The sequence below is a fragment of the Pygocentrus nattereri genome, chromosome 13 (assembly GCF_015220715.1).
Source record: "Pygocentrus nattereri isolate fPygNat1 chromosome 13, fPygNat1.pri, whole genome shotgun sequence".
Classification (NCBI taxonomy): Eukaryota; Metazoa; Chordata; class Actinopteri; order Characiformes; family Serrasalmidae; genus Pygocentrus; species Pygocentrus nattereri.
The window spans coordinates 41,222,252-41,235,369 of NC_051223.1; the positions used below are offsets into that span (position 1 = coordinate 41,222,252).

Consider the following 13,118-nt stretch of genomic DNA (forward strand, 5'->3'; position numbering starts at 1 on the left):
CGGGCAGGGTCGCCTACAGAGCGGCGCTAGTAGCTGTTAATGAAGTGATGCTCTTTTATTAGAGGGGCTCATTTCAGAGGAAGATCTCAACCACTGCCCTGTAGCTCAGGAACAAGGGGGGACACTCCAAAACAAGGGGTCGGGGTAGAAAGGAGAAATGGGACTGGGCTGTAGTCTAAAGTTAGGACAGTATTGAGGAGGTTTAGTCTAGTTAAGATGTTTGTTTGATACTGTTTTCTTATCTGGAGTTAATGATGAGATCATGAACTTAAGAACTGCTGTTCTGTAATTACTTCTGTCCTAAATTCAGTCCTAACTGAAGTTGTTGTGGCGACTAAGCAGACAAGATTTCAGACTTGTGAAGTTTCTGTAATACAACCCCAGTGCTGCAACACAATTGTCTGGACTGAGGCCTACAGTACAAATGGTGCAACCGTGAAGCACCACAGTGAAGGTCCTGGACCACATTTATCTAACGGGTTTACAATCTTCATCACTGATCTCCTCCTGAAGGAGCACAAAAGGCTACAGCCATTAGAGTTAAACTCAGCCTCACTTTGTCTTCACAAGGCCACAGCGAGTCAACCGAGAACTGAACATTCAAAAAGCCAGCATTTCATTTCAACCCTTAGAGCCGTACTCATGTTTATGAGCGTCTTAACTCAGGATCACGTGAAGGGGGGGACTGGAAATACGGTGGCAGTACTGTGAAGACGCCCCACGACATTTTGAGTTCAGGACGCCACATAGAACCTCTGCTTTCTCTGAACTGTATGAACCGCTGACCAGCAAGAGCAGAGTAAAACTGAGTGGCAGAGCCAATCAGAACCTCCATTGCTGTAAAAGTTCAAGTATCTTGATTTGAAAACAATCAGAAGAGTAAAAATCCATCAGTATTTTACAGAAGTACATGTATTTGAGTAAATGTATGGTTATTAACCAACTATGAATAGGTTTATAAAGGCGTCATGAAAGGCAGTTTTAGTCATTCACTCACTGAGACAGTATGTTTTGTGTTTTGCCCCACCACTTTTGGAGGTGTGGGGCCACCCCTAGGGTGATGAGTGCCTGTGCTGATAACATTGATGGGAAGACCTTACCTGGGGGCTTTTAGCAGACCTACAATCTTCAAGACAAGCCCCTAAAAAAAAAAGAAGCTCAGCAAGGGAGACCTGATGGCTTTGTGGGAAAACTCATGCCTGTTATCCAAGAGGTTGCTGGTTCAAAACCAGCTGTCTTTTCTACCAAATGATAAAGAGAAACTAAAGTAGACGTGAAGAAATGAGTGAGTGGCAACTTAAAAAAGTAGTTTGTAGGAAACTTCTTTTAGATATTAAAAGCAAGTCAAACACCTTGTTTTCAGATCCATAACCCCTGCTTTTCTTCTCTCAAGGGCCCCCGGGGGGAGCCCATCATATGCTCCCCCCCCTTGTTCTTGGGTATCACCATCCCTCCTCCCCCCACAACCTCTCCCTTCACCAAGTGCACCCACCACCATGATCTGGAGTTCCTGATCGGTGTTTGAACCGATAACCTCCCAACCACAGAGGCATAGCATCTACCAGCGAGCCACAGGATCTCACATGTAACTTGCTTTTTTTTGGACTTTTGTCTCTCAGATTTCTGGCTTCATAGCAAAGCACACATCCAAAAACAAACCTGCTCGGGGTTCGATCCAACAACCTCCTGACCGCAAGCGCAGTACGCTTCCCAGCGAGCCACAAGACCTCACACACAACTTGCTTTTTTTTGGACTTTTGTCTCTCAGATTTCTGGCTTCATTGCAAAACATGCATCAAAAATGCTGCCCTGCTCAGGATTAGACCCAACAACCACCCAAACTCAGACACAGTGTTCTGTACAGGGAGCCACACACTCTGAGTGTTCAGTGTAGAATTCATCTAGACCTGGTGTTTCCCCATCATCTGATTACTGTCTGACTCATGTAGACCTGGAGTTTCCCTGTTATCTGATTACTGTCTGACTCATGTAGACCTGGAGTTTCCCTGTTATCTGATTACTGTCTGACTCATGTAGACCTGGAGTTTCCCCGTTATCTGATTACTGTCTGACTCATGTAGACCTGGAGTTTCCCCATTATCTGATTACTGTCTGACTCATGTAGACGTGGAGTTTCCCCGTTATCTGATTACTGTCTGACTCCTGTAGACCTGGAGTTTCCCCGTTATCTGATTACTGTCTGACTCCTGTAGACCTGGAGTTTCCCCGTTATCTGATTACTGTCTGACTCCTGTAGACCTGGAGTTTCCCCATTATCTGATTACTGTCTGACTCATGTAGACCTGGAGTTTCCCCGTTATCTGATTACTGTCTGACTCCTGTAGACCTGGAGTTTCCCCGTTATCTGACTACTGTCTGACTCCTGTAGACCTGGAGTTTCCCCGTTATCTGATTACTGTCTGACTCCTGTAGACCTGGAGTTTCCCCATTATCTGATTACTGTCTGACTCCTGTAGACCTGGAGTTTCCCCGTTATCTGATTACTGTCTGACTCCTGTAGACCTGGAGTTTCCCCGTTATCTGATTACTGTCTGACTCCTGTAGACCTGGAGTTTCCCCGTTATCTGATTACTGTCTGACTCCTGTAGACCTGGAGTTTCCCCATTATCTGATTACTGTCTGACTCCTGTAGACCTGGAGTTTCCCCGTTATCTGATTACTGTCTGACTCCTGTAGACCTGGAGTTTCCCCGTTATCTGATTACTGTCTGACTCCTGTAGACCTGGAGTTTCCCCGTTATCTGATTACTGTCTGACTCATGTAGACCTGGAGTTTCCCCATTATCTGATTACTGTCTGACTCCTGTAGACCTGGAGTTTCCCTGTTATCTGATTACTGTCTGAGTCATGTAGAGCTGGAGTTTCCCCATTATCTGATTACTGTCTGACTCTTGTAGACCTGGAGTTTCCCCATTATCTGATTACTGTCTGACTCATGTAGACCTGGAGTTTCCCCATTATCTGATTACTGTCTGACTCATGTAGACCTGGAGTTTCCCCATTATCTGATTACTGTCTGACTCCTGTAGACCTGGAGTTTCCCCATTATCTGATTACTGTCTGACTCATGTAGACCTGGAGTTTCCCCGTTATCTGATTACTGTCTGACTCATGTAGACCTGGAGTTTCCCCATTATCTGATTACTGTCTGACTCCTGTAGACCTGGAGTTTCCCCATTATCTGATTACTGTCTGACTCCTGTAGACCTGGAGTTTCCTCATTATCTGATTACTGTCTGACTCATGTAGACCTGGAGTTTCCCCATTATCTGATTACTGTCTGACTCCTGTAGACCTGGAGTTTCCCCGTTATCTGATTACTGTCTGACTCCTGTAGACCTGGAGTTTCCCCATTATCTGATTACTGTCTGACTCCTGTAGACCTGGAGTTTCCCCGTTATCTGATTACTGTCTGACTCCTGTAGACCTGGAGTTTCCCCATTATCTGATTACTTACTTTTGAGTGTAACTGTTATCCTGGGAATAATCAGCTTTCTTGTAGTTCAAATGCACTGTTGTCTGGTGGATTGATTTATTTCTTATTTTTATTGTATTTATTTATTTCCTTCTGACGTTCCTTTTGCTTTTACTGATTTAGGACACTTTGAAGTGCCTTTGTGTATGGAATGTGCCACATTAATAAACCTGCCTCCTTAATGAACAGTAGAAAAGTAGAAAAGCTCACGTTTCCAGTAGGAGTCAGTAATCATTGTGGACGACGCCTCCAGACAACTCTCCAGTTTCAATCTCACATTTTTTTTACATAAATATTAGCTCAGGATTCATTTTTGTGCACATAGACTTTTAGATATTGCCCCAGGTTTGACCCAAAAACCTCCTGATCTTTGAAGCGTTGCTCTTACCAGCGAAGCCTAAATGATGTTTTTTGGTTGTCGAATCTTCGCATTCAAACCCAAGACACAATCTGCAGACACGTACATCCAAAACTAACCAGAGCTCCTACCAGCCCGTTCCACACTGCACTGACCACCCGGATCTGTTAGAGAGGTTGAAGCTCTGCTGCTGGTTTTTAAAGCTCTAAATGACCCCAAAGCTCCTGAATGTGTCTGATTATGATCTCAGATCTGCAGATTCTGACCTTCAAACACCTTCACTGAAACAGAAATGTGGAGAGACTGTTGTGTAAGCACATTACAGAGGTACCTGCTCTCCAGCCATGTGAGGAGAACCAATCAGAGGCCTGGCTGGTGCAGTTGTGGGGGGGAGCCTATGTCTTAAAAGAGGCCTTCAAGCTGGACCGACCACGTGCTGGTTTAGTTTGTGTGTAATCTCTTGTTGGGCGTCTGCTTTTAGGTGTTTTCCCAGCACTTCCTTTAACCTAGTTTGCAAGACTTTGTCTTTAATGTTGGAGGAGGTGCTTCAGTTGTTGCTATTTTACCTGCACGCTTTTAACTTTGTTTTACGAGAGGTTGTTGGTACCACCTGGGGTTTCAAACAGGTAAGAGGGGCACCTTTACATCTGCACCATGTAGATATCTACTCTGCCTAGCTCCCCCCGGTCAGAGGGCAAGGCCAGGGAAGTTTAGAGATGTTTGCTTTTGTTTTGTTGTGGTTTTTTTTGTGTGGTTTAGGTTTTGTTCTGTTCTTTGGCGCCGCCCACAGTTTGACTCTTCCAGTGTGGTACTAGATATCATTGCACACCAGTTTTATTGTGGTTTGCTTTAATAAAGCGGCTTCCACAGCGTCCTCAACAAAACATGGACAGTTCTTCTGCTTCTAAACTGCGGAGCTCCGAGCTCACCTTTAATAAACATCTAAAAACAGCTCATGTTTAAACTCTTTTGGTGTTCATCTTCATAATTTGAGATGTTTGAGTTTAATTTAGCACTTGTACCATTTATCATTCTTCTACTGCTTTTGACCTTTGAGCTGCCACCTGTATGAAAAGTGCTCTAAAAATAATTTACAGGCTGTTTCCAGGATGCACATTCACACGTACCATCAGTCCATCAGCTTCACAGAAAGTAATGCCCTCGGCACAAATGGCCAAACAGCCGCTGGGTATTTTTGGTTTCCCAATGGTGGCACTGGATAATTACTCATTCTGATGATTGACCACAGGGGTGTCCAGTCTTGGATCTTCACTATGGTTTATTTTGACCAGAAAGACGGATTTAGGTTTCCTGGGTCTTTGCAGTTAAACCTAAGCGTTTTGTGTGAACTTTGAGGGAGCTTTTGGAGCCAATAAGCTCTTCAGACATTCCCATCAACACCACAGTAGAGATCAGTGAGTTCCTGCGTGGCTGCAGGTTTTCACTCCAGCAAAGCAGGTGGTCACCTGCTAACCTGCTTGAGAACCAAGACTACCTGATTAAACAGATAGAATCAGGTGAGCTTCAGCTTGTTTGGAACAAAATCCACCAGCCACACAGACCCTCTGCGGAGAAGATCAGACACCCCTGATCGATCACCTTCTACTCACAAGTGAGGCCTCAACGCCGCCTCATTCACTGAAGGTCTTAGGCAGGTAAGCTACGTCAGCCTTTCTGGGATTCCAGCTCTTCACTTGCCCTTTTATTTACCCTTACAATGTGAAAGGGGCTTCAGTTTAATGCAGAAAAACCCAGTCTGTGCTGATCAGGGTTTGAACCAATAACCTCCTGATCCAGATTTTGGCCACAGGGGCACAGAGAACTGAGGTACTCCTGCTTCTCCTGCACTTTAGGACCCCCCCACAGTGAATGAACCACAGTGAAGATCGATCCACGACGGGGCCGAGTACGGCAGCCGTGATATGAGCTCACTTAGTTGTGTGTTTACTTATTACACTGATGTGGTGGTGTGTTGTGCTGGTATGAGTGGATCAGACAGTTTTTAAACACCTCAGTGTCACTGCTGGACTGAGAATAGGAAACCAGCCGAAAGTGTCCTGTGACCACTGATGAAGGACTAGAGGATGACCAACACAAACTGTGCAGCAGCAGATGAGCTGTCGTCTCTGACTTTACATCTACAAGGTGGACCGACAGGGTAGGAGTGTCTAGTAGAGTGGACAGTGAGTGGACACAGTGTTTAAAACTCCAGCAGCACTGCTGTGTCTGATCCACTCACACCAGCACAACACACACTAACACACCATCACCACGTCAGTGTTACTGCAGTGCTGAGAATGACCCACCACCCAAACAGTACCTGAGCGGTCAGAGCTCGTTCTGGGGCATTTTTCCTTCAGCTAAATTCAGCCGTGAGGCGCTAAAAGTCACAGCCGTACAGAAAGTGACAGACAGCAGGACACAGGTGGAAGTGTGTGTGTAATTTAATGTTATAGCACACTCGGTAGAAGCTGTGTGTGTATCTGCCGTCCCATCCCGGACCCTCCCACCTCGTCCTCCCCCCACAGAGAAGCACCTAAAGTTGTAACATCAAAAAAAATGAGGTACTAGATCGTCACACATTACACATGTCAGTAAATTTATACACAGGGGGTTCTTCTCATTCCTCACAGCAAGAGTACACACCGTAAGAGGGCAACGGGGGGGGGGCAGAAAGACTGAACAGACGAACCACACACACAGAGAGAGAGAGAGAGAGAGAGAGAGAGAGAGAGAGAGAGAGAGAGAGAGAGAGAGAGAGAGAGAGAGAGAGAGAGAGAGAGAGAGAGAGAGAGAGAGAGAGAGAGAGAGAGAGAGAGAGAGAGAGAGAGAGAGAGAGACGGGGAAAATTAGAGAGGAGAGGGAGACGGGGGGAATAAACGAGAGGAGAGAGAGAGACAGGAGAGAGAATAAACGGGAGAAAAGATGAGAGCTAAACGTAAAATTACTCAGCGTACAGAATCACTCCTAAACAAATAAATACAGTCAGTCTTTAAAAAACAACCACGCTAGAGGAGTAAGAGGGCGGGAACAGTGAGGGGATAGAAATCACACTCAGGAGAAAAGTTACTTCTTTCCATTCCAACTTTCTTTAGATATATTTGTGTGTTTGCTTTTCTTTAGTGTGTCGCTGTCGCAACAACAAACATGCTAAACACGCTCGTCTCGTCTCGTCTCTCCCCGACGTCCAAACTAACCCTGACGATAAACCAAAAACGTCTGCCGCTGCTACTTCTTCCCAAAAGTGAATCACTTAAAACTGTAAATCTGAATAAAAGAAAACAAAACAAAGCTTTTTTTTTTTTTTTAAACAAACATCTTTTGGAAAAATGTGCTTTTTTCCCCGTAAGTGCCAATAACAAACCTTTATAAACTTCGTTTCTGCTCATCGCTGCTGGTTTTTCTTTGTGTTATTATTTTTTCCCATATTACACGTCTTTTAGAGAACCGCATGCATTACAACTGCACTGATGGGAAAGTATTTATAGATATATTTATATATTTGTATAGAGAGACAAAGGGAGGGGGGGTTTTATTAAACATGACTTTCCTCTATTGGACTGAATCGCAGTTCTGAGGTTCGGGGGGGTTCTGCGGTTCTAGTGTTGCATTATGAGAAATGGGGGGGTTTGTAGAAATGTCCATCAGTAAAACCCGACTTTTCCTCGGTGAGCGCGTTTGCGTGCCGGTGTGAAATGGCTGGGGGCCCTTCCCTCCCTGACGTGAAAATAAACGATGCATCAGTTTCTGAGAGTTTCCTCCCCCCACGGTCCGTCTCGTCCTCACTCGTCTTCTTCGTCCTCCTCCTCCTCTCCGTCGGACAGCGTGGGGCAGGGTCGGATCTGCCTGTATCCGTCCAGCCACTTCTCCACCATCTGAGTGACCAGCGGATGGTTCCTCCGCCTGCAGCTCTTCTGCATGGCGGCCAGCATCCCGCCGTCCGTCACGCAGCAGTCCAGCCACTCCCTCAACAGCTTCTCCTGCTGCTCCTCGTTCCCCATCTGCAACACGGACACGCACAGCAGTCATTAGCAAACGTTTGGAGCGAGGATGACGGAGAACACAGACATGCAGCTTTAAACCCACAAATTCCACAAACCTGTTCATTTTAAAGCTGCACTTTAACTTTGAGATAATAAGAGGATTCAGAGAGACCTCCGTCTAAACCTGCTGCAGGAGCGTCTCTGAGCATGTGAGGGAGCCGGGTGCTACTGTCATCACGTCTCCATCAGCATCATGTTGATTTGAGATCATCTGAGGCTTGAACATCAAGCCAGACGTACGAAAACATCAGGAGGTGTGTTGAAAACTCTCGACTTCGCGCTTTCCTACTTTCAAATGCCCATTTCGGGCTTTACTGGGCGACTGGCAGCAGCGAGCTTTTACCTCGAACCTCAAACCTTTTGTTTGTAATATTTTTTGTAATATATTTCAGGTTCAGTAAGTTCTTGTATTTTAATTATTTTTGTACTGTACTTGCTTTTCAATGCATGAATGTCCTGGTATGTGTTGCAAATGACAAAAAATTTGAACTAGAAACCAATAAAATAAAATTTCTGGCAAAAAGACTTCTTTGGGCATTTTTGAATATTAATAAACATTTAGCTTCATCCTCCTCCTCCTCTCCGTCGGACAAAAGACCCCCCAGCTTCCCTGCTGTTTTAGCTGTGAGAGGTTTATACATCACCATGTACCTCTTGTGCTGACAGGAAGTGGATGTGCAGCAGCTTCCTCTCGCTGTCGACCAATGGGAGGAAGGTTACCGTGACATCGTCGTCCGTGTTGAGATTGGCGCCCGCGCCGCGATTGTCGTAGCCGTCTGTCTCCATGGCGACCAGCGCAGAGAAGTGACCCCTCGTGTAACCAAGAGCAATAGGGCTTTTCCAGCAAAAGCTCTGTTCCCATAGCAACGGTAAGTACACACCTAGTGGACACACAAACAGGTAGTTTTATGCACGAAAACCAGGTAACATTCACTTTTACACGACCAATTTCCAACATCCACTCATCTTACAATTAATCACACTGTCACGGTGCCTTTAAGACTGACATGTAAATGAGCTCGGTTCTGATTGGTTGTTGTGTGTTGTGCCTGATTCGAAGGACAGACCAACCAAACACACTCCTGTTGATTTCAGCTTGAGCAGGTGGGGCTAAACCGCTGCAGGTAGAAACAAATGTGCTGTTTTTCGTGACATCGCAAAAACAATGAACTCTCAACATCCTCTAGTCAGTTTCTGACCACAGAGCCACTCGTCTGGACATTTTTGGTCCACTCTGAACCAAACAGTGACCCAGCGTTTACCTGATGGTGTCCGTGGTGCTGGTACGAGTCTATCAGGTCAGCATGCCTGCAGTGCTGAGAACAGACCACGCAAATAACATCTGGACAACAGTGGTCCTGTGGTCAGATACTGACCAACAATAAATGTGATAAACTGTGCAGACCAATGGCCAGTGATGAGGAGGGCTGACAAACTGTGCAGCAGCTGATGGACTACAGTGACCTGCAAGCTCCTCCTAGCCCAGGGGTCACAACCCAAATGTTAAGAAAAACCATTTTGTCCTTTCAACAATAATCAAACCACCTTGGGAGCCACATTTTATGCCAACTTTACCATCTTGGCTGTAAATATGTCTCAGTATGTACTAATTTACTAGTAAAGGCTAAAAAATAAATAAATAATATAATATAAACAAAGACAGGCTTACTTTGATCAGCTGTTTAGCTCAGCCAATTTTCTCGCATCTCTGGCAGGAAACTTCTCCTCAAAAGTGGAAGTTCCTTGTAAAATGTAAACGTTCAACTTTTGATGAGGCTGAAGTCGCTTCTCGATCGCCAGCTTCTTGTTTGAATTTTTCCGTCCCACCTTAAATGGTGCCTGAGGCGCCAGAATGTAACTGCTGCACCATTTAAGGTGGAACGGAAGAATTAGAACAAAGTTGCAAATGAGAAGCGACTTCAGCCTCGCGGCTTTTTAGAGTTTCAGTTTCTCTCTGCAGATTAAACGTATCAGGAAACCAGCTGGAGTGACTATAAACACTAATCAGTCCATTCGTCTCCAGATTATCGATGTCCGTCTTAAATCTCTCTCTTTGCCGTTTCGTAGCTACTAGCTGGGCGAGACTGTGGTCAGTGTTGCTATGGTGACCAGCCGTCTGCGCTGATCTTCAGGGTTAAAGGGTGAATCAGCAGTTCTACATTAACTCCAGCGTTTAAGACCATTTACTGTTAAACTGTGTTGAAGGATCAGCAGAGCTTTATTTTACTGTAGAGGAGGATTATTTTATTATTACCTACTAGCCCAATTTATGGGCGTTTTAGGGGGATGGAGGAAGTAAAGGAGCCCTCCATAAAATAAGACCAACCTACAATTACACAGAACCAGAGGTGGACAGTAACTGAGTATCGGAGTAACTGAGTAACTGAGTATCTGAGTAACTGAGTAACTGAGTAAATGTAATTAGTTTCTGTACTTTAGTATTTTTGGTGTATCTGTACTGAAGTTTCTCCGTTCTGGGCGTCTTTCTCCTTTCACTCCACTACATTTCAGAGTCTAATATCCGACTTTTTCCTCCTACATTTTGAGAAATCTGTCGTTCCTTTTGGTTTCTGTGTGTATAAAAACGTAACATGTCAAAACGAAAGAAGCGCAAAGCCAGAGCACCAATCAGGGCCCAGCGGTCACTTTGTTTAGAGCTGGTTTTGACCTGTTGGTCATACCGACCCAGTGCAGCACGCGGTTCAACGTCAGCGCAGCAGCGTAAAACTTTGGGAGAGTCTGTTCAACATAAATGATGAACTAACCTAACTTTGTGTAAATAGAGCTCAATATAGAAATATGTCCACATATGCAGTCGAGACTGACGCGGCTTTTTTCTGAATTTCTACAAACACCATTTCATTTTATAGTAAATGAGTTTGGGCTGGTTTATGTTTATGAACAGACGCCTACAGATCAACATAGTAAAGGAGCTCATCTGTGATCCTGAGTTTAAAGCCAGTTTTTATTCAACTTAAACTTGGAACTAAGTTGTAAATAAATCTGAAACTGAAACTTTGCTTGTGTGTAAAAAGTGATTTCAGAGCCACTCGGTTCTCCCTGATGGAAACTGTTTACCTTCAGTGTTTTGTGCTTCTGATCATTTTAATAGACGTCAGCGTCACTAATTAATGACCTTCTATTAAAAGACTGGTTTACCAAGAGAGACGCTGGAGGACTTTCACCTGAAATGAGTTCATGAAGCCAGTCTGGTTATAAAAATGATAACAGGACATCAGAGCCAGAATTCCTCTTTTAGTACTTTTACTTTATACTTAAGTACATTTGAAGGGAAATACTTTAGTACTTTTACTCCAGTGGAGGTCTAAAGGGAGGAACTTCTACTTTTACTGGAGGAATATTTTACCCTGGGGGTCTCTACTTTAACTCAGCTGTTCCACACCCTGACGTTCTCTCTGCTCTTGACTCAGCTGAGCTGTGCTGAACGAGGGCTTCAGGGTCACAGCTGGAAATCACTGCAGTCTACAGACACATACGACGCACTGTGGACAGACCGGAGGACCAGCTGGCTCTGGCTGCCTCACTCACAGCTATAATGCATTAGTCTGGTCCATTAATGTACATTTGCAGTTCAGACATTCGGACATACAAGCACTTTCTGCAAATCCCGGCCACATTAGTGCTCCATGTGACGAGTGTGGGTGATCCCCATTATCTCAAATGCATTCGCAATAATTCTGCTGCTGGCTTATTCCCCCTCTCCCTCTCCCCCTCTCTCCCCCTCCCTCCCCAATTCCTTTTCATGCCATCTATGCTTTACTGTCAGGAAAATGACCGTGTGAATGACAGCAGTGGTATATAATGCATCCACTCAATCATAAAACCTCTTATCTACAAAATAATACTAACATTATAGTAAAAAAAACAAAAAAAAAAAACAAACAAAAAAAAAAAAAAACAGACCTTTATTTTTAAGCCATTCTGCACAGATTTCTGTGGGAAAGGCAGGAAAATTGGGTGTGACAATCTTTGAAAGGCAGGTATAATTTTCAATAAAAACATTTATTATAATAATTATTATTATTATCTTTATTTATAAAGCAATTTTCATACCGCTGGCAGCTCAAAGTGCTTTCCAGACGGTAATAAAGCTTAGTAGTAAGAGAATCTATTAGAATAATTAAAATGACGACTCAGTCTACAGCCCGATCCCCACCGCCGAGCCCTTAGCCCAGTGTTCTGAGCGTGCTCGTCTAGGGGTGGGGGTCCCGATTCTTGTTGAGATAGAGGGGTGGGGTGAAGTGTTGGGGCTACATGACCCTCCAAACGGAGAGATATGAGAAAAAGAGAAAAACCAGTGAGAGGCAGAACGAGAGACCAGAGAAACCCACAAACGTGAGAATTTTCTGTTAATAAATTACAATAACCACCAAATTAACTTCGTTTAATGTGGTTTCAGTGAATTTTGGTCGTTTTTCTTCATAAGAATTTAAAAAATGCTAATACTATGCTAATGTCTCAGTAGCTAGCTAACGCTCCCATTCCACCTTAAATAGTCCAGCAGTTCTGACGCCTGAAGCACCAGGATGTAACTGCTGCTCCATTTAAGGTGGAACGGGAAAATTCTCAAGAATCTGGAGAATCTCTGACTTCAGCTTCATATCACTGAAGAATTAGGGGGGGTGATAATAAATAACTGCCCCCCTCTTTGAAGGCGTCTGATCCCTAAATGTAACTAAAGCCCAGCAGTGAGGAGCTGAACTTTCCCCTCCTCTGCTGTCCCTGCAGACGGGCAGGGTCGCCTACAGAGCGGCGCTAGTAGCTGTTAATGAAGTGAAGCTCTTTTATTAGAGGGTCTTATTTCAGAGGGAAGATCTCAACCACTGCCCTGTAGCTCAGGAACAAGGGGCAGCGCTCCAAAACAAGGGGTCTAGACTATGGAAAAGATAAATAACAAAGAGACAGATTTTTAATTAAACAGCAATTAAAAGAGAGTTAAAGTTATTGCCAAAAGTATTCGGTCGTCTGGCTTCACACGCATATGAACTTGAGTGACATCCCATTCTTGATCCATAGGGTTTAATATGATGTCGGCCCACCCTTTGCAGCTATAACAGCTTCAGCTCTTCTGGGAAGGCTTTCCACAAGGGTTAGGAGTGTTTATGGGAATTTCTGACCGTTCTTCCAGAAGTGCATTTGTGAGGTCAGACACTGATGTTGGACGAGAAGGCCTGGCTCACAGTCTCCGCTCTAATTCCTCC

At 44.5% G+C, this 13,118-nt stretch overlaps 1 protein-coding gene across 2 annotated transcripts in view; it reads right to left on the reverse strand.

Annotated features, from left to right (window-relative positions):
• Positions 1 to 6,428: 6,428 nt before the first annotated feature.
• The window catches only part of zranb1a (zinc finger, RAN-binding domain containing 1a), a 43,270-nt gene continuing 36,580 nt past the window's right edge, over positions 6,429 to 13,118 (reverse strand). For both annotated transcript variants that reach the window (XM_037544304.1, XM_037544303.1), the window contains exons 10-11: positions 8,548 to 8,777; positions 6,429 to 7,854 (exon numbers count right to left, since the gene is read on the reverse strand). In XM_037544304.1, the coding sequence (XP_037400201.1) occupies positions 7,636 to 7,854; positions 8,548 to 8,777 (449 nt within the window). In that variant the 3' untranslated portion in view covers positions 6,429 to 7,635. The remainder of the gene's footprint in view (positions 7,855 to 8,547; positions 8,778 to 13,118) is intronic.